Source organism: Mya arenaria, chromosome 1, assembly GCF_026914265.1.
Source record: "Mya arenaria isolate MELC-2E11 chromosome 1, ASM2691426v1".
Taxonomy (NCBI): Eukaryota; Metazoa; Mollusca; class Bivalvia; order Myida; family Myidae; genus Mya; species Mya arenaria.
The window spans coordinates 22044421-22066354 of record NC_069122.1 but is presented as its reverse complement, the minus strand read 5'-3'; the positions used below and the strand labels follow the sequence as shown (position 1 = coordinate 22066354).

Sequence of the window (21934 nt, the reverse complement as noted above, 5' to 3'; positions counted from 1 at the left end):
GACAATATCGTACATTATAGGACAGATGCTACATGGACAATATCGTACATCATAGGACAGATGCTACATGTACAATATCGTACATCATAGGACTGACGCTACATGTACAATATCGTACATCATAGGACTGATGCTACATGGACAATATCCTACATCCTAGGACAGATGCTACATTGACACTATCGTACATCATAGGACAGATGCTACATGGACAATATCCTACATCCCAGGACTGACGCTACATGGACAATATTCTATATCCTAGGACTGATGCTACATGGACACTATCGTACATTATAGGACAGATTTTACATGGACAATATCGTACATTATAGGACAGATGCTACATGGACAATATCGTACATCATAGGACAGATGCTACATGTACAATATCGTACATCATAGGACTGACGCTGCATGTACAATATCGTACATCATAGGACTGGTGCTACATGGGCAATATCGTACATCATAGGACTGATGCTACATGGACAATATCCTACATCATAGGACAGATGCTTCCTGGGCAATATCGTACATCACAGGACTGACGCTACATTGACAATATCGTACATCCTAGAACAGATGCTACATGGACAATATCCTACCTCCTAGGACTGATGCTACATGGACATTATCGTACATCATAGGACTGGTGCTACATGAATAATATCGTACATCACAGGACTGACGCTACATGGACAACATCGTACATCATAGGACAGATGCTACATGGACAATATCGTACATCATAGAACTGATGCTACAAGGACAATATCCTACATCCTAGGACTGATGCTACATTGACAATATCATACATCCTAGGACTGATGCTTCCTGGGCAATATCGTACATCACAGGACTGACGCTACATGGACAATATCCTACATCATAGGACTGATGCTACATGGACAATATCCTACATCCTAGGACAGATGCTACATGGACAATATCCTTCCTCCTAGGACTGATGCTACATGGAAAATATCCTTCATCATAGGACAGACGCTACAAGGACAATATCGTACACCATAGACCTGACGCCAGATAGACAATATCGTACATCATAGGACTAACCCTACCTGGGTAATATAATACATCACAGGACTGACGCTACAAGGACAATATCGTACATTATAGGACTGATGCTACATGGACACTATCGTATATTATAGAACAGGTGCTACATGGACAATATCCTACATCCTAGGACTGATGCTACATGGACAATATCGTACATCCTAGGACTGTTGCTTCAAGGACAATATCGTACATCCTAGGACTGATGCTTCAAGGACAATATCGTACATCATAGGACAGATGCTTCAAGGACAATATCGTACATCCTAGGACTGTTGCTTCAAGGACAATATCGTACATCCTAGGACTGATGCTTCAAGGACAATATCGTACATCCTAGGACTGATGCTTCAAGGACAATATCGTACATCCTAGGACTGATGCTTCAATGACAATATCGTACATCATAGGACTTTTGCTTCAAGGACAATATCGTACATCCTAGGACTGATGCTTCAAGGACAATATCGTACAATCTAGGACTAATGCTTCAAGGACAATATCGTACATCCTAGGACTGATGCTTCAAGGACAATATCGTACATCATAGGACTGTTGCTTCAAGGACAATATCGTACATCATAGGACTGAACCTACATGGCCAATATCGTAGATCATAGGATGGTTGCTAAATGGACAATATCCTACACCCTAGGACAGATGCTACATGGACAATATCGTACATTATATGAATAATGCAACATGAACTAATTCAAAATGGACAATATCATACATCATAGGACTGATGCTTCAAGGACAATATCAAACATCATAGGACTGATGCTATATGGACAATATCTTTCATCATAGGACTGATGCTACATGGACAATATCTTTCATCATAGGACTGATGCTACATGGACAATATCTTTCATCATATGACGGATGCTACATGGACAATATCCTACATCATAGGACTGTTGCTACATCGACAATATCGTACATTATAGGACTGATGTTACATGGACAATATCATACATCACAGGACAGATGCTACATGGACAATATCCTACATCATAGGACAGGTGCTACATGGACAATATCCTACATCATAGGACTGGTGCTACATGGACAATATCGTACATCATAGGACTGATGCTACATGAACAATATCTTTCATCATAGGACTGTTGCTACATGGAACATATCGTACATCACAGGACAGATGCTACATTGACTATATCCTACATCATAGGACTGGTGCTACATGGACAATATCGTACATCACAGGACAGATGCTACATAGGCAATATCCTACATCACAGGACTGATGATACATGGACAATATCCTACATCATAGGACAGATGCTACATGGACAATATCGTACATCAAATGACTGATGCTACATGGACAATATCGTACAACACAGGACAGATGCTACATGGACAATATCGTACATCATAGGACTGACGCTACATTGACAATATCCTACATCATAGGACTGATGCTACATGGACAATATCGTACATCACAGGACAGATGCTACATGGACAATATCCTACATCACAGGACTGATGCTACATGGACAATATCCTACATCACAGGACTGATGCTACATGGACAATATCCTACATCACAGGACAGATGCTACATGGACAATATCGTACATCACAGGACAGATGCTACATGGACAATATCCTTCATCATAGGACTGATGCTACATGGACAATATCCTACAGCACAGGACTGATGCTACATGGACAATATCCTACATCATAGGACTGATGCTACATTGACAATATCCTACCTCATAGGACTGATGCTACATGGACAATATCGTACATCATAGGACTGATGCTACATGGACAATATCGTACATCATAGGACTGATGCTACATGGACAATATCCCTACATCACAGGACTGATGCTACATGGACAATATCCTACATCACAGGACTGATGCTACATGGACAATATCTTTCATCATATGACGGATGCTACATGGACAATATCCTACATCATAGGACTGTTGCTACATCGACAATATCGTACATTATAGGACTGATGTTACATGGACAATATCATACATCACAGGACAGATGTTACATGGACAATATCCTACATCATAGGACAGGTGCTACATGGACAATATCCTACATCATAGGACTGGTGCTACATGGACAATATCGTACATCATAGGACTGATGCTACATGAACAATATCTTTCATCATAGGACTGTTGCTACATGGAACATATCGTACATCACAGGACAGATGCTACATTGACTATATCCTACATCATAGGACTGGTGCTACATGGACAATATCGTACATCACAGGACAGATGCTACATAGGCAATATCCTACATCACAGGACTGATGATACATGGACAATATCCTACATCATAGGACAGATGCTACATGGACAATATCGTACATCAAATGACTGATGCTACATGGACAATATGGTACAACACAGGACAGATGCTACATGGACAATATCGTACATCATAGGACTGACGCTATATTGACAATATCCTACATCATAGGACTGATGCTACATGGACAATATCGTACATCACAGGACAGATGCTACATGGACAATATCCTACATCACAGGACTGATGCTACATGGACAATATCCTACATCACAGGACTGATGCTACATGGACAATATCCTACATCACAGGACAGATGCTACATGGACAATATCGTACATCACAGGACAGATGCTACATGGACAATATCCTTCATCATAGGACTGATGCTACATGGACAATATCCTACAGCACAGGACTGATGCTACATGGACAATATCCTACATCATAGGACTGATGCTACATTGACAATATCCTACCTCATAGGACTGATGCTACATGGACAATATCGTACATCATATGACTGATGCTACATGGACAATATCGTACATCATAGGACTGATGCTACATGGACAATATCCCTACATCACAGGACTGATGCTACATGGACAATATCCTACATCACAGGACTGATGCTACATGGACAATATCCTACATCACAGGACTGATGCTACATGGACAATATCCTACATCACAGGACTGATGCTACATGGACAATATCCTACATCACAGGACTGATGCTACATGGACAATATTCCTACATCACAGGACTGATGCTACATGAACAATATCCTACATTACAGGACTGATGCTACATGGACAATATCCTACATCACAGGACTGATGCTACATGGACAATATCCTACATCACAGGACTGATGCTACATTGACAATATCCTTCATCACAGGACTGATGCTACATGTACAATGTCCTACATCATAGGACTGAAGCTACATTGACAATATCCTACATCATAGGACTGATGCTACATGGACAATATCGTACATCATAGGACTGATGCTACATGGACAATATCGTACATCATAGGACTGATGCTACATGGACAATATCCTACATCACAGGACTGATGCTACATGGACAATATCCCTACATCACAGGACTGATGCTACATGGACAATATCCTACATCACAGGACTGATGCTACATGGACAATATCCTACATCACAGGACTGATGCTACATGGACAATATTCCTACATCCCAGGACTGACGCTACATGGACAATATTCTATATCCTAGGACTGATGCTACATGGACACTATCGTACATTATAGGACAGATTTTACATGGACAATATCGTACATTATAGGACAGATGCTACATGGACAATATCGTACATCATAGGACAGATGCTACATGTACAATATCGTACATCATAGGACTGACGCTACATGTACAATATCCTACATCACAGGACTGATGCTACATGGACAATATTCCTACATCACAGGACTGATGCTACATGGATAATATCCTACATCACAGGACTGATGCTACATGGATAATATCCTACATCACAGGACTGATGCTACATGAACAATATCCTACATCACAGGACAGATGCTACATGGACATTATCCAACATCACAGGACAGATGCTACATGGACATTATCCTACATCACAGGACTGATGCTACATGGACAATATCCTACATCACAGGACAGATGCTACATGGACATTATCCAACATCACAGGACAGATGCTACATGGACATTATCCTACATCACCGGACAGATGCTACATGGACAATATTCTACATCACAGGACAGATGCTACATGGACAATATCGTACATGAAAGGAATGATGCGGCAATACCACTTTTGAACTTGAACAAGTTGTTTTGAAACACGTTTTTTAACATACACTTTCACTCTTCCAACACATGAATATTCAATAGCCAAATCATCAATAGCAGGCAATTAGTTTCGCCTTAGATATTATTGCTTTAAAATTATAGCCAATATCAGTAAATATCAAACTGGAAATACTCAGGATGAAAGCATACACTGCGAATATGTAATTTCCTGACAATTTCTAGTGAATAATCTAGTCAGGATACGTTTCTAAAATCAGTGTTTAAATTCAGGAGTAAGAGAGCTTTGATCAAATTATGACAATTAAATAGCCACAGTCAACAAGATCCCATGGCTAATACTTTAAATATGTATACCATGCAAGACATAATATTATCAAAACATAATCACAAAATATATTTTCTGGTATATTATACATTAATTAAGGACGTTCTTCCGAAATAAAATATATGCACACCTAACAACCATCAAATACAATGAAACAATTATCCAATTCCTTACACGGGTCAGCCGCTGTGGTTGGTGCTGTACTCGTCTGCTCCTGTGCCTGGATGTCAAAAAACCCGTCCACTCCGTACCGGTAGTCGTTCTCGTAGCCTGCTTTCCAGCGAACGTGTATCCAGTAACCTCTCGTCGGATTCACGGTAACTTCCGTCACCGTGCCAGGCCCGTTACCGTCCTGGTGTATACGGTTACATATTTGAATCTGGTATTTGATGTATGGAATGTTAAGATTGAAAATAAAACCTGACTTTCAATCGATTACATTTGATTTATTACATATTTTGTTTCAATTAATCTTGTTATCTTGGCATTAGAACCATCCATCAGTACACGTATGCACATGGATGAAATATGAAGATATACAAACTTCACATAAACATGATATGCAAGAGCCTTCAGAAATCTCAATGTGAGAGTGTATACACAGAAATATACATTTTATAAAAGTGGTATACATATAAACAACCGTGAAATCATTTTTATTCGTTGGCATGATATTTCGTGGTTTTCCGAAAAAGGACAAATTCGTTTGTACTTTATTTTGTGGTTTTTATATGTTTGAATAAAAGAGTCGAAATTGCGATCCTAAATTATCTACAAATTCAAAGTGCACCGATCTCATGCTATCTGCCATCTACATCAGACCGTTTATGACACTTTTAACAGGGAAAATATGCCAATGAGAGCAGATACCCATGCCAATTATCACTTGATTGGTAAATTAAATGTCATACACACAGATGCACACAAATCAGGGTGGTGTGTAAACTTATTCATATTCGCACTAGTGCCCGGGCCTTGCCCATTCGGCGATTGCTCCGATAAGATTGTTAGTCCTTTTCGGAGCATGGTGCACAGACAGTAAAATAATAATAATAATAATAATAATAATAATAATAATAATAATAATGATAATAATAACATCTTTATTTTAAGAAGGTAACACATTATGACATAATTACAGTGTCATATATAAAACATCATATTTTCAATATGGCCTTCTAAAACAAAACATAATGACATCTTTACACAAATCACACATGTATACAAACTATTATTCAAATATCATCAACTCCGATAAACAACAAGTCGTGTAAAACATTGATACATAATGGAACATGTTAATTACGGTAAACACATGTATACAATTCACATATGTATACCATCATTCAAATAAAAAAAAATAACTCGAGCAACAGTCCAAATGATGACGATCGCTTTGGTCTTCTTAATATTATTCTTGCCACTCTACTTTGTAGAATGTCTATTTTATTTACATTTGAACCATTGCCTTTTCCCCAAATATGACAACAGTAATCGAATAACGGAAGTATATATGAGTTATAGAACATATATTTCATCTCATCAGTCAGATAATAGATAACTTTTTTATAGGGAAATTTTTGAGTTTACTTTTTTACAAACAAATTCTGTCTGTGAATGCCACTTGAGATTATTATCAGTGAAAATACCAAGAAGTTTTTTGGCATTTACATTTTCTAATGAAGTTCCGTTTATTAATAGATGCAAGTCGGATGCTCGTTTCGTTTTAAATGATGTTCCAATGACCATGCATTTTGATTTAATTGGATGCAATAACATACTATTTACCTTACACCATTTTTTCTATGCAATTTAGATTAATTTGAAGCTTATGTTCAATTTCTAAGAGACTAGTTCCCGCCTCATGCAATGTAGAATCATCTGCAAAGAGATCTATATTCATCTTATCATTGCATGCAGCAATATCATTGATATGTAATATAAATAATAATGGACACAATATGGACCTTTGAGGTACAGCAGAAGTAACAGTGAGTAATTCAGATTGTGTATCTCCGACTTTTTTCTGTTACTTAAGTATGACGAAAAGAACGCCAAGGTGTTATTCGAAAAATGGTACAGTTTCAATTTGTGCAAAAGGATTTAATGATCCACTAAATCGAATGCTTTCCTTAGATCAATAAAACAGTTTCAATGAGTTTGCCACTGTCTACATCTCTAATCCACGCATCTATTAAACTAGTCAATGCAGTAATACAGAAATGGTTTTCCCTAAACCCTGATTGCTTACTAAATAAAATATTAGTTTCTTGGAAGTAAGACTGAAGTTGCTTAGCTACGTATCTTTCAAAGATCTTAGATATTGTAGGTAATATTGAAATAGGTCGATAATTGTTTGGGTCCTTTTTGGAACCTGTCTTAAATAATAGTAACACTCGTGCAGTTTTTAATTTATCAGGAAATATTCCTTTCCTGATACTATCATATATGATGGAGGCAAGTGTTGGTGTTATTATATCCCTACATTGTTTTATAATCTTTGGACCGATTCCGTCGAAACCGGAAGATTTATGTAAATCAAGTTTATCTATAATACGTTTTACTTCTAAGGGAGTTATGTATTCTAAACAAAACTTTTTATATCCGAGTTTTATATCAAGTGATTTTTTCAGAGCATCAAAGTTTTCATGTCTAAACGGTATTTTTTCAAGTATACTTGAAATGCTTATGAAATGATTATTTAATTCATTAATTATGTTTAATTTTCCGTTGAAAACTTTATCTTCTACAACCAATTGTGTTGGTAAGTTTATTTTATCACAGTTACTTAAATGTGTTAAATCTTTCAAATTATTCCAGTTATATATTGGGTCCAATTTATCTTCAACAGCTTTGATACAGTGCACCAGTGTATAGCACTGGCAATCGGGACCCTCATACAGTGCACCAGTGTATAGCACTGGCAATCGGGACCCTCATTTAACGTCCCTCCCGGAAGGTGATACAGTGCACCAGTGTATAGCACTGGCAATCGGGACCCTCATTTAACGTCCCTCACGGAAGGTGATACAGTGCACCAGTGTATAGCACTGGCAATCGGGACCCTCGTTTAACGTCCCTCCCGGAAGGCGGTAAGTTTGTTTTGTTTTAGTGTTGCGTATGGGAGTTGAACTTGCGACCCCTGGATTATCAGCAAAGTGTGTTACCACTCGATGACGGCTCCATCACAGCACATACATCAAGGATATAACATAGCATAATTAGTAAAGCCTTTGAATGTCATTTAAGTCACACTGAGAAAGAGAAAGGGTGCAGCTCGGAAACAATCGATTCAATATTTGATCTAAGAAATAAAGTCAAGTACCGACGCTCAAACACACGAGGCTAATAATCAGCTCGTTTTTCATGTTCCTGCAATGTCATATAAAACACATTAAATACTTCTTATATTTGTTTGGATCTTGCATACGTGGATTACTTTATCTAGGAAAGTTAATGTCCCACGAATAAGAAGATTTCACAGTAAATTAAAAATTGTAGAAACGAGTAGAAATGTGTTCGTGTTTATATCAATTGTGTATACAATATTGAACAAGAATAAGATTTCCACCTGATCTGCCCACTTCCAGTCCGGTCCCCGCACGACCGTATCCCCAACATGTAGCACCCGTGCACCTGTAGGGCATAAACCTCACTTGTTGTCATGTAGTTTAATAGCGATATCTTTTTAATTTGGTGAAAATCCATGAATTAAGTGCTTGTGCCATTCTTTTGAGAATACATATGAACAAATTACAAGTTTGTAGATGCCAGGAAATAAAATTCTGAAATGAAAGACAAGAACATCTTATTTCCTTATTCAACTTTATAAAAACGTATCTTTTATGGGTTAGATGAACGGTAGATATATCCCAACCGAGTGCAGGATATTTTATGTCAAATATCCGACATGGCGGGTGGTTGCACAACATATGATGCTATTCACTTGACTTCTCATCTCGCTCTTATAGTTCTTGATTTTTTCTTTTATACCTTTGCATCAATTTTTCTACCAAACATACAACGCTGCTATTTCTCCAACCTCAGATAAATAAAATATTTGGTCGTCCTGGAAATCCCGTGCGCCCACCTCTGTCACATCTAACCGATTTGGGTCGTCGGAGCTATAGCAGAGCACAAATTTGGTGATTTTCGAGAAGGTTAAAGAACGGTAGTACATCCCCATACGCTCATTTTCTATTAAATTACAAAATGCAGGGCAGGATTTTGGTACCTGGGTAATGCACTTCCTATCATTGCCATTTATCTACATTTCAAGTTTCATTTCAAATATTGTGAATTGTTCATGATTTGGCCACGACAAGTACCCATTTTTGAAAAAAATATGCGGTAAAGGGGCTATAACTAAATATCTGCATGGCATGATCATGGTTCTTGTGCACTGCACTTCCTCGCATTGCCATCAATCTCGATACCAAGTTGTATTTCAATCCCATTAGTAGTTTTGAGTTATTCTCCGGACAAGGTAGTGACGGACGGACGGACAAAGCGGCAACTATATGCTCACTGCACGGGGACTACAAACAGTATCCGTATGGAACTAAATATATGTCAGCGAATAAATATATTTTAGTATAGTATGTTTAACTGAAGTGAGACTAGGTAAACCTCGTTCCCGCCACACACACAGAGCATACCTGACGTTGTGGAGCCTGTTACTGTGACGTCGATGTGCCCGGCCGTGGTGGCGGAGGCGGTTGGCTGGACGTCGTATTTACCGGCTGTGCCGTACCGGTACGCGTTCTCCAACGGGTTATTGTCCCATTTCACGTTCACCCAGCCCGGTTGCGGGATAGACGTGACCGTTCCCGGACCATTACCATCCTGGAAATAAAATGAAGACATTACGTACTGAATGAAGCTGTATCGTATGGCGGGCTATCGGACAAGAATTCTGGCCAATTACTTTTAATTTATGTAAAATCTAGAAAAGTAGAACTTCTCTTTACCAGGGAAAATGACACATTTTACAAGCGATCATATTTATATAGCTAATTCATATTTATGCTAATTGTAATATATTGAGAATGTATTAAAATAGACAGACGTACCTGATTGTCCCACTGCCAGTCTGGCCCTCTGACAACTCGCATCCCGACAAACGACGCCGCTGAAAAAAAACACCAGCATAGAAGATACTTGTATGGAAATTGTTTCAAAATATATCGAACATTAAAATATTAACCAAAAATAAATATAAGAGCACCTCTAGCGGGAGCCGACCATTTTTTTCTCTTATTATAATGGGGTGTAATGACAATACATTGAAAAACAGACGCGGTAACTGCTTATATTGTTTATGTGTACACAAAGGTCTTGAAGTTCCAATGAAGTTCTCTGATTTCTGGTGAACAGAGCAGATGAGACTGAGTTAGATACAATGAAGAGTTCGAAACCTAAGCTCAATGCTAGAATAGAATCCCGGAATGGGCTACCACCCCTGTATCAAGTACAGAGTTTGTATAGATACAGACAATATATAACACAAACAACAATAAATACTTTTTATAAGCTGCACAGCCACCATTAACCATATGTTTGTACGTACGGTACGTTGTGGTTGCAGTCGAGGTGGTGACAGGTGGTGTAGTGGCGGTGGTAACGGGTGGTGTAGTGGCGGTGGTAACGAGTGGCACAGTGGCGGTGGTGACGGGTGGCGCAGTGGATGTGGTAGTGGTAGGCTTTAACTTCTGGACATCATGGGCGTCAGGGCCATATCGGTACGTCTCCGTGGCACCCGTCTTGTCCCACTTGACGTTCACCCAGCCCGGCACCGGAAAACCAGTCACCTCACCGGGGCCGTTACCGTCCTGCAACGATGGTTGACTGGTATTTGGCATGGCAACGCTGTTTAGTTTGCACGTGTAATTATCATTGAGGGTGGCTTTTTAAGTAAACATCTCGTGTTTCTCATTGTTAAATAGTTGGGGGGGGGGGTTCTACTTAAGATCAACTGTCGACCTTAAATACGATAAAATAGCATAGATTCATTGTTTAAAGTTTAATTAAATACATACTTTAAAGAATCAGTTTATTGAAAAAAGTGACTGAGTGACAAGCCTATAAGTTTTACTGTGTTATAAAAACATTTGAAATAGTTTTGCTATAAAGAATAACGATCTCAATTTGCCTAGTGGATTTGGGATAGTCTAAATCACGCGTACTTGCTTCTGCCAAGTCCAGTCGGGGCCTCGCTCTACTCTATCTCCAATCACCAAAGTCGCTGTACATGGAATAAACACGTGAGTTAATTTGATGGTGACCGAGGAGCCATCATTTACTTATGCAAAACATACGGAGTACGCTGTTTACTTATGCAAATCATACGGAGGTCGATGTTTACTTATGGAAAACATACGGAGTACATGTACAATGTTTACTTATGCAACTTATGCAAAACATACGGACTACGCTGTTAACTTATGCAAAACATACGAAGTACGCTGTATACTTTTGCAAAACATACGAAGTACGCTGTATACTTATGCAAAATATACGGACTACGCTGTATACTTATGCAAAACATATGGAGTACGCTGTTTACTTATGCAAAACATACGGAGTACGCTGCTTACTTATGCAAAACATACAGAGTACGCTGTATACTTATGCAAAACATACGGAGTACGCTGCTTACTTATATATGCAAAACATACGGAGTACGCTGTTTACTTATGCAACACATACGCATTACGCTGCTTACTTATGCAAAACATACGGAGTACGCTGCTTACTTATGCAAAACATACGGAGTACGCTGCTTACTTATGCAAAACATACGGAGTACGCTGCTAACTTATGCAAAACATACGGAGTACGCTGCTTACTTATGCAAAACATACGGAGTACGCTGCTTACTTATGCAAAACATACGGAGTACGCTGTTTACTTATGCAACACATACGGAGTACGCTGTTTACTTATGCAAAACATACGCAGTACGCTGTATACTTATGCAAAACATACGGAGTACGCTGTTTACTTATGCAAAACATACGGAGTACGCTGTTTACTTATGCAAAGTACGCTGCTTACTTATGCAAAACATACGGAGTACGCTGTTTACTTATGCAACACATACGGACTACGCTGTATACTTATGCAAAACATACGGAGTACGCTGCTTACTTATGCAAAACATACGGAGTACGCTGTTTACTTATGCAACACATACGCAGTACGCTGTATACTTATACAAAACATATGAAGTACGCTGTTTACTTATGCAAAACATACGGACTACGCTGTATACTTATGCAAAACATACGGACAACGCTGTATACTTATGCAAAACATATGGAGTACGCTGCTAACTTATGCAAAACATACGGAGTACGCTGTTTACTTATGCAAAACATACGGAATGGAGTGGTCGTTTGCCTTGTTAACATTGTTGTAGGCATTGTTGTTATTGTCGTGGTCGTTGTTGGCCTTGGTGTGGTTGTTAACGGACCAGGTGTTGTTGTCGTCGTTGTTGGTATAGATGCAGTTGTTTTCGTCGGCAATGTAATAGTTTGTGGCGTTGGGGGCATTATACTGCAGATCAAACGTGTTCTGATTTTGCTTAAAGTTGTTGGGTGTGATTTCAAATAAACAATTAACTTACAAAGAAATTTGGGTGTTATTTATAGAGAACATTAACGCAATTATATATATGATTATTCAAGGTTTTAAATAAAAAACAAAACACTAAACAACAACAACAACATTGCACGTCATGACAAATAATTTGATGAGGGTGTATTTTATACCGTACCATCACCTTATCACCGCGATATCAAGCACGTATGTTTTTTCTTTGGAATTTGTATAAACATAATGGATGCTCTGCCTTAAATTAAGTAAACGTTGTTGTGAAAAAAACTTGAGATTAACACCAAATTTATTTTCTAATCGAGGTAGACTAAAAAAGATTTTTTTATTCGAGTATTTTTTGTACAGCGCCCAGTCAAACAATAAAAAACTATGGCCTCGTCGGTGTCTTCTGTAAGCCAACTGAATCAATATACTTTAATGAATTGATGCTTATAATATTGTTTTGTAACACAAATTCTTCGTACGTGTATGCGGTCGTATAGGTGGCTGGCGGCCATGGCCCGGTGTACAGCTGCAGGTCGTGAGCCCCATTGACGCCCATCCTGTTGTGAACAAAAATGCTTTGTAATGAAAATGAAGGCTGAAATTTACAATGGACAATTCCATATCGAAATTGGCTTTCGGGTATTTTTTTAAACCTTAGCATTGGACACAAAACTGGTGTTGCCATCAGAAGTTAGTAAGGTCAGATTTGACACATTCAGCCATTTAATAGCATTTGGATGCAACAACATTTTTTATCCCCAACTCTAATCAGACGCAGGCCGTATAATGTGACAGTGTGCGTCTCTTATAAAGCATGAACTGTAATGTTCAGCAAACGTCTCTGATAACAAGGAATGTGACGGCGTGCGTCTGATTAGAGTTAGAAATCGCAATGTTAAAATCATGTATATATGCATTTCACAGGATAGTTCTGGACATTCAACAGATATTGTAGTTTGACCTGTATGAGTCGGTGTGGTTTGTGTAGAACCACTGCACCTCTGCCCAGCCCGGTCGGCTCGCGTCGATCACGATACCTGGTCCCCGCGAGTCCTGCAGGGTGCAACACAAGTGATATACAAGTTAGTTACCCAAACATCTTATAGACATGATGCCGATCCGCCCTGGCTGAAATATCTATAGCAATTAAATAATGTGTGATCATGACGTAGATAGATCAACAAATTTACATGTGGACTTGAAAACAAACTCTTTTGTTACGAAGGGCGAACTTTAAAATAAGGGCGGATTTTTTGCTGAATTTTAGCGAATTAGTAAAACATATGTATATATCCTTCAAACCTGGTCGCCCCACGTCCAGTCAGGCCCACGGACAACCTTGTCTCCGGGCCTCAACACCGGAAACCCCGAAGTCGTGAAGGGGCGGGCTATACATATACACGGAATTGATTAAAAATTAGTAGAAATATGTATCATTGTAATATCAAACGGAAAGAGAGCGCGTGTGAGTTCATGGCAATGTTGTTAATACATATGTGAAACAATCAAAGGAGTTAACGTGTTGTGGTTGCAGGAAACTGCGGAAGGATATCATATTTCCCATCTTTGCCGTTTCTGTATGTGTGCCGGGCGCCAGTGTTCTTCCATAGAACGGTCGCCGTGCCCTGCACAGGATCAACAGCAACAACCGTTCCTTGTCCACCACCGTCCTAGAAGGGAAAGTGATGCGGATGTATTATTACACGTGCGCTGGGAGCCAGGGTTTTCTTTAAATGCTTTCGCAATGCCCCGTACCAGGTTCAAAGCCACAAACGTCCGCGGTTCCCCCAGCATCTTCGAAGGGGATGGGATCTGTATGCGTTATTAAAGTTGAACACTCACGATTCATAACAACATAGCAAGAGTTTTTCTAATTACCTGTTTGCCGTATATCCAGTCTGTTCCCCGTATGACTGTCGTACCGACCTGGATCTGCGGGACGAGCACACTTGGGCTCACTGAAAAATTACAAAAAGTAAACTGCAAATACCTGGGTAAACATGTCATACCCTTAAAATAACATAACGGGTTAAATGTGTCATACCCTGTAAGTAACAGAACGAGTTAAATGTGTCATACAGGGCTTGTATGTGGGACAATTTGGTAAATGCGCCATGTAAGTGGGACAATGTGGAAAAAATGGCATGTGTGTGCAACAATGTGTTAAAACACGGCATGTGTGTGGGACAATGTGGTAAAACACGGCATGTGTGTTGGACAATGTGGTAAAACACGCCAAGGTGGTAAACACGCCATGTATCGGGGACAAGGTGGTAAACATGCCATGTGTGGGGGACAAGGTGGTAAACACGCCATGTATGTGGGACAAGGTGGCAAACACACCATGTGTGGGGGACAAGGTGGTAAACACGCCATGTATGGGGGACAATGTGGTAAACACGCCATGTATGTGGGGCAATGTGGTAAACACCTCATGTATGGGGGGAAATGTGGTAAACACGCCATGTATGTGGGACAAGGTTGTAAACACGCCATGTATGGGGGACAAGGTGGTAAACACGCCATGTATGGGGGACAAGGTGGTGAATGCGCCATGTATGGGGGGAAAAGGTGGTAAACACGACATGTATGTGGGACAATGTGGTGAATGCGCCATGTATGGGGGACAAGGTGGTAAACGCGCCATGTATGGGGCACAAGGTGGTAAACACGCCATGTATGGGGGACAAGGTGGTAAACACGCTATGTATGGGGGACAAGGTGGTAAACACTCCATGCATGGGGGACAAGGTTGTAAACACGCCATGTATGGGGACAATGTGGTAAACACGCCATGTATGGGGGACAAGGTGGTAAACACGCCATGTGTGGGGGACAGTTTGGTGAACGCGCCATGTATGGGGGACAATGTGGTAAACACGCCATGTATGTGGGACATTGTGGTAAACGCGCCATGTATGTGGGACAATGTGGTGAATGCGCCATGTATGTGGGACAATGTGGTGCATGCGCCATGTATGTGGGACAATTTGGTGAACGCGCCATGTATGTGGGACAAGGTGGTGAACGCGCCATGTATGTGGAACAATGTGGTGAACGCGCCATGTATGTGGGACAAGGTGGTGAATGCGCCAGGTATGTGGGACAGTGTGGTGAATGCGCCATGTATGTGGGACAATGTGGTGAACGCACCAGGTATGTGGGACAGTGTGGTGAATGCGTCAGGTATGTGGGACAAGGTGGTGAATGCGCCATGTATGTGTGACAGTGTGGTGAACGCGCCAGATATGTGGGACAGTGTGGTGAACGCGCCATGTATGTGGGACAATGTAGTAAACACGCCATGTATGGGGGGGGGCAATGTGGTGTACGCGCCAGGTATGTGGGACAGTGTGGTGAAAACCGCCATGCATGTGGGACAATGTGGTGAACGCGCCATGTATGTGGGACAGTGTGGTGAATGCACCAGGTATGTGGGACAGTGTGGTGAATGCGCCAGGTATGTGGGACAAGGTGGTGAACGCGCCATGTATGTGGGACAATGTAGTTAACACGCCATGTAAGTGGGGCAATGTGGTGAACGCGCCATGTATGTGGGAGAGTGTGGTGAATGCGCCATATATGTGGGACAATTTGGTAAACACGCCATATATGGGGGGGGGGGGGCAATGTAGTGAACGCGCCAGGTATATGGGACAGTGTGGTGAACGCGCCATGTATGTGGGATAAGGTGGTGAACGCGCCAGGTATGTGGGAAAGTGTGGTAAACGCGCCATGTATGTGGGGCTATGTGGTAAATGCGCCATGAATGTGGGACAATGTGGTGAACGCGCCATGTATCGGGGACAATGTGGTGAACGCGCCATGTATGGGGTACAAGGTGGTAAACACGCCATTTATTGGGGACAAGGCGGTAAACACGCCATGTAAGGGGGACAATGTGGTGAACGCGCCATGTGTGGGGGACAATGTGGTGAACGCGCCATGTATGGGGGACAATGTGGTGAACGCGCCATGTATGGGGTACAAGGTGGTAAACACGCCATGTATGGGGACAATGTGGTGAACGCGCCATGCATGTGGGACAAGGTGGTGAACGCGTCATGTATGTGGGACAATGTGGTGAACGCGCCATGTATGTGGGACAATGTGGTGAACGCGCCATGTATGTGGGACAAAGTGGTGAATGCGCCAGGTATGTGGGACAAAGTGGTGAATGCGCCATGTATGTGGGACAATGTGGTGAACGCGCCAGGTATGTGGGACAGTGTGGTGAATGCGCCAGGTATGTGGGACAAGGTGGTGAATGCGCCATGTATGTGGGACAAGGTGGTGAACGCGCCAGATATGTGGGAAAGTGTGGTGAACGCGCCATGTATGTGGGACAATGTGGTAAACACGCCATGTATGGGGGGGGGGTAATGTGGTGAACGCGCCAGGTATATAGGACAGTGTGGTGAATGCGCCATGTATGTGGGACAATGTGGTAAACACGCCATGTATTGGGGGCAATGTGGTGAACGCGCCAGGTATGTTGGACAGTGTGGTGAACGCGCCATGTATGTGGGACAAGGTGGTGAACGCGCCAGGTATGTGGGACAATGTGGTAAACGCGCCATGTACTTGGGATTATGTGGTGAATGCGCCATGTATGTGGAACAATGTGGTGAACGCGCCATGTATCGGGGACAAGGTGGTAAACACGCCATGTATGGGGTACAAGGTGGTGAACGCGCCATGTATTGGGTACAAGGTGGTAAACACGCCATGTATGGGGACAAGGTGGTGGACTCGCCATGTATGTGGGACAATGTGGTAAACGCGCCATGTATGTGGGACAAGGTGGTAAACACGCCATGTGTGGGGGACAATGTGGTGAACGCGCCATGTATAGGGGACAGGGTGGTAAACACGCCATGTATGTGGGACAGTGTGGTAAACGCGCCATGTATGGGGGACAAGGTGATAAACACGCCATGTATGTGGGACAGTGTGTTGAACGCGCCATGTATGTGGGACAGTGTGGTGAATGCGCCATGTATGTGGGACAGTGTGGTGAATGCGCCAGGTATGTGGTACAATGTAATGAATGCGCCATGTATGTGGGACAATGTGGTGAACGCGCCATGCATGTGGGACAGTGTGGTGAATGCGCCATGTATGTGGGACAAGGTGGTAAACACGACATGATTTTGGAATAATGTTGTTAACGCGCCATGTATGTGGGACAATGTTGTAAACGTGACGTGTATGTTGGATAAAGCGGTAAACGCGACCTATATGTGGGACAATGTGGTAAACACGGCATAAATGTTGTAATCGTCACGTGTTTTCGAAACAAGGTGTTAAATGTGAAGTGTATGTAGGACAATGTTGTAAACGTGTATGGTTCCAGGCAGTTCACGTACTAGTTGTTCCCGAGCCTGCCCCGGGAAAGATTAGCTGCACCTCGTTTATCCCGTTACCCACGTTGAATGTGCCACTCGTTTGGGTCTTATTCCAGAACACCTGGACCGTCTTGGACGTATTAGACACACCCAACACTGTCCCGGGTCCGTTACCGTCCTGAAATTAAAACTAACTATATACATCAAAGAGTCACATGATATTTTTTTCCACATCCACGGACATAAAATTATATCATTTCAAAATAGCAGGTTTTAAGTCTTATAAACAAAACGCTGATTGTATATTATATGCAAAAACTCTCATGGTCAAAACATTGGTTTCTACAAGGAAGGGGGAGTTGCGAAGGAAGATATTCGTGAAGAATAATTGCCAAAATAAAGGCTTCCTTACCATCATTCCGTTAGTCCAGTCTGGCCCACGGACCACTGTGGCACCGATGTGCATCTGACTCAGGGGGGCAACTGCAAACATCAGCAGCCTTTAAGACTGACAACAAATGAACACATGTGGAATGTTAATCCAATGACCTCGCGCAAAATATTTCGAAGGGGATGAAGATAGGGATTTAAATCCGGTTTAGAATGGTACATCTCGGAATCAATCGAGGCGCTTTATGCCATTTAATGAAAACCAATACGACATTTCAAACCTTAACGTTTTTACCAACGTTGACGTAAACAATGTCAGTATCTCCATTTTCTACGCAATTTCCTATTATTATCTTATTCCTTCGGTTCCTCACCAAGAATTATTGGCTGGCGTTTATACATGCTTACTTTAACGTTGCAATCGTATGCACGTGTTTGCATCTAAATCTTTAGCCATGTGTTTGAAGACAATAAAGAACACATTATACCATAACCAAGGGTGACATATAATTACATTTCTACACAGGGAAACTCACCTGTAATACAAACATGTTTGCTACACACTAACCTGTAGTTGAGATCGTGGTGCCGATGGGGCTCAGGCGGACTTCATACGCGCCATCCTTCCCGTTCCGGTAGACGTACGTTCCGCCCGCTAACCACGTCACCGTAACCGTTCCTAGACCCAGGGCCACCACCGTACCAGGCCCATTGCCGTCCTATAAAGGACATACGGGTCCAACTTGTACTCCGCAAACTTTTAATATATGTAGTTCGTGCTGAGGTAAAGCTTAACTGAGTGAAACCATTTAAATGCTACTAATGCGTGTTTTCCTTTTTGCTATACATATAAAGTGATCAGCTGAGCCGCCGCAAGTAGCATTAACACCCTGTACAGGAAAGATCCGTGTAAAAGCATTAAGACGCCGAAGCGTTTGTGTTTAGAAAATAAAACAAGAGCAAAAATTCAACATCCGCCTAGGAACCTTATCATATACGGCATACATTAATTTCATGTTATAGAGAGTTTGCGGAACGCTACTTGTACTTTGACGTGTACGTGTCGACATCTGTTTGAGTGGTACGTCATCAAGGTATGTGTACTTTGACGTGTACGTGTCGACATCTGTTTGAGTGGTACGTCATCAAGGTATGTGTACTTTGACGTGTACGTGTCGACATCTGTTTGAGTGGTACGTCATCAAGGTATGTGTACTTTGTACAAGGGCGTGTAGCCAATGAAAACCAAGACACATTAAGAATGGAATTTATGACAAACATGCATAGAATTAGGCTATGCAAGGTAACCACTTATGGAATCTAAACACGTAAACCGGAATCTACTGTTACCTTGAAAAGAGTCAAACAATTTGTATATAACGTACCACTTCGACATTAGAGTCGAATTACAGTGCACTTTTAATTAAACGGGTGCAATTGTCATTATGAGCTGTGGGAGCTGTGTGAAGTTAGCTAAACATACGACATTGGACATTGGACATTCAACATCGAATGTTGTGCTGGCACGACATTGGACATTGGACATTCAAAATTGAATGTTGTGCTGGCACGACATTGGACATTGGATATTCAAAAGTGAAAGTCGTGCCAGCACGACATTGGACATTCAAAATCGAATGTTGTGCTGGCACGACATTGGACATTGGACATTCAAAATCGAATGTTGTGCTGGCACGACATTGGACATTGGACATTCAAAAACGAATGTCGTGACAGCACGACATTGGACAATCAAAATCGAATGTTGTGCTTGCACGACATTGGACATTGGACATTCAAAAGTGAAAGTCGTGCAGGCACGACATTGGACATTCAAAATCGAATGCTGTGCTGGCACGACATTGGACATTCAAAAACGAATGTCATTGAACATTGGACATTCAAAGTCGAATGTTGTGCTGGCACGACATTGGACGTTCAAAAGTGAAAGTCGTGCTGGCACGACATTGGACATTGGACATTCAAAATTGAATGTTGTGCTGGCACGACATTGGACATTCAAAAGTGAAAGTCGTGCTGGCACGACATTGGACATTGGACATTCAAAATCGAATGTCGTGCTGGAACGACATTGGACATTCAAAATCGAATGCTGTGCCAGCACGACATTGGACATTGGACATTCAAAAGGGAAAGTCGTGCTGACACGACATTGGACATTCAAAATCGAATGTTGTGCTGGCACGACATTGGACATTGGACATTCAAAAGTGAAAGTCGTGCTGGCACGATATTGGACATTGGCCTGACCAAAATCGAATGTTGTGCTGGCACGAGATTGGACATTGGACATTCAAAATCGAATGTTGTTCTGGCACGACATTGGACATTCAAAAACGAATGTCGTGCTGGCACGACATTGAACATTGGACATTGGGATTTCAAAAATGAATGTCTTGCTGGCACGACATTGGACATTCAAAATCGAAATGGCACGACATTGGGCATTCAAAATATGTCGTGCTGGTTAGTTGTCTAGTTAATAAATATCAATTTTGGACCCATGATAGACAGAGACTTCGAATGATCCTTTACGATAGATTTAAGCAGTTCACGCGTCCATGAGCTGAATAATACGGGACCAGTTCTGTTGTCGAATTTAACTGTTCGTTTTATATTTGAACAATTATTGAGCGCGATAATTATGAAATGTTGCAGATGTTAGCACCAATAAATTGAAATCCAAATTGAACATAATTATAGTCAATGACGGTAAAGTTGGAAGGTAGTTGGTAGTTGGTAGTTGGGGATTCGAATAATCAACTACTTACCAGTTGCCAGTTGGGGATTTGAATATTCAACTACCTGCTAGTTGCCAGTTGGGGATTCGACAAACACTGTTTTAATTCACTTTTATTTGTATATTCGCCAGTCGGATATTCGACCATATCCAGTCGATAATTCGCGAATGTTCAACTGCAAACCAGTCAGTAGTTGGGGATTCAGTTAATGTCTATATGTATGGTTTTAATGGTCACATATGGAAAATTTAATCGTCAAATGTTTCTT

The 21934-nt window shown here is 41.3% G+C and overlaps 1 protein-coding gene across 1 annotated transcript in view; it reads right to left on the bottom strand.

Annotated features, from left to right (window-relative positions):
• The window catches only part of LOC128225558 (mucin-5AC-like), a 51039-nt gene that overhangs the window by 15443 nt on the left and 13662 nt on the right, over positions 1–21934 (bottom strand). The window contains exons 11-26 of the mRNA XM_052935426.1: positions 19473–19623; positions 18927–18997; positions 18536–18692; positions 15045–15124; positions 14686–14836; positions 14469–14554; positions 14128–14219; positions 13646–13723; positions 12946–13121; positions 11750–11808; positions 11134–11395; positions 10637–10695; positions 10223–10409; positions 9047–9200; positions 8906–8936; positions 5739–5988 (exon numbers count right to left, since the gene is read on the bottom strand). Coding sequence (XP_052791386.1) covers positions 5739–5988; positions 8906–8936; positions 9047–9200; positions 10223–10409; positions 10637–10695; positions 11134–11395; positions 11750–11808; positions 12946–13121; positions 13646–13723; positions 14128–14219; positions 14469–14554; positions 14686–14836; positions 15045–15124; positions 18536–18692; positions 18927–18997; positions 19473–19623 — 2044 coding nt within the window. The remainder of the gene's footprint in view (positions 1–5738; positions 5989–8905; positions 8937–9046; positions 9201–10222; positions 10410–10636; positions 10696–11133; positions 11396–11749; positions 11809–12945; positions 13122–13645; positions 13724–14127; positions 14220–14468; positions 14555–14685; positions 14837–15044; positions 15125–18535; positions 18693–18926; positions 18998–19472; positions 19624–21934) is intronic.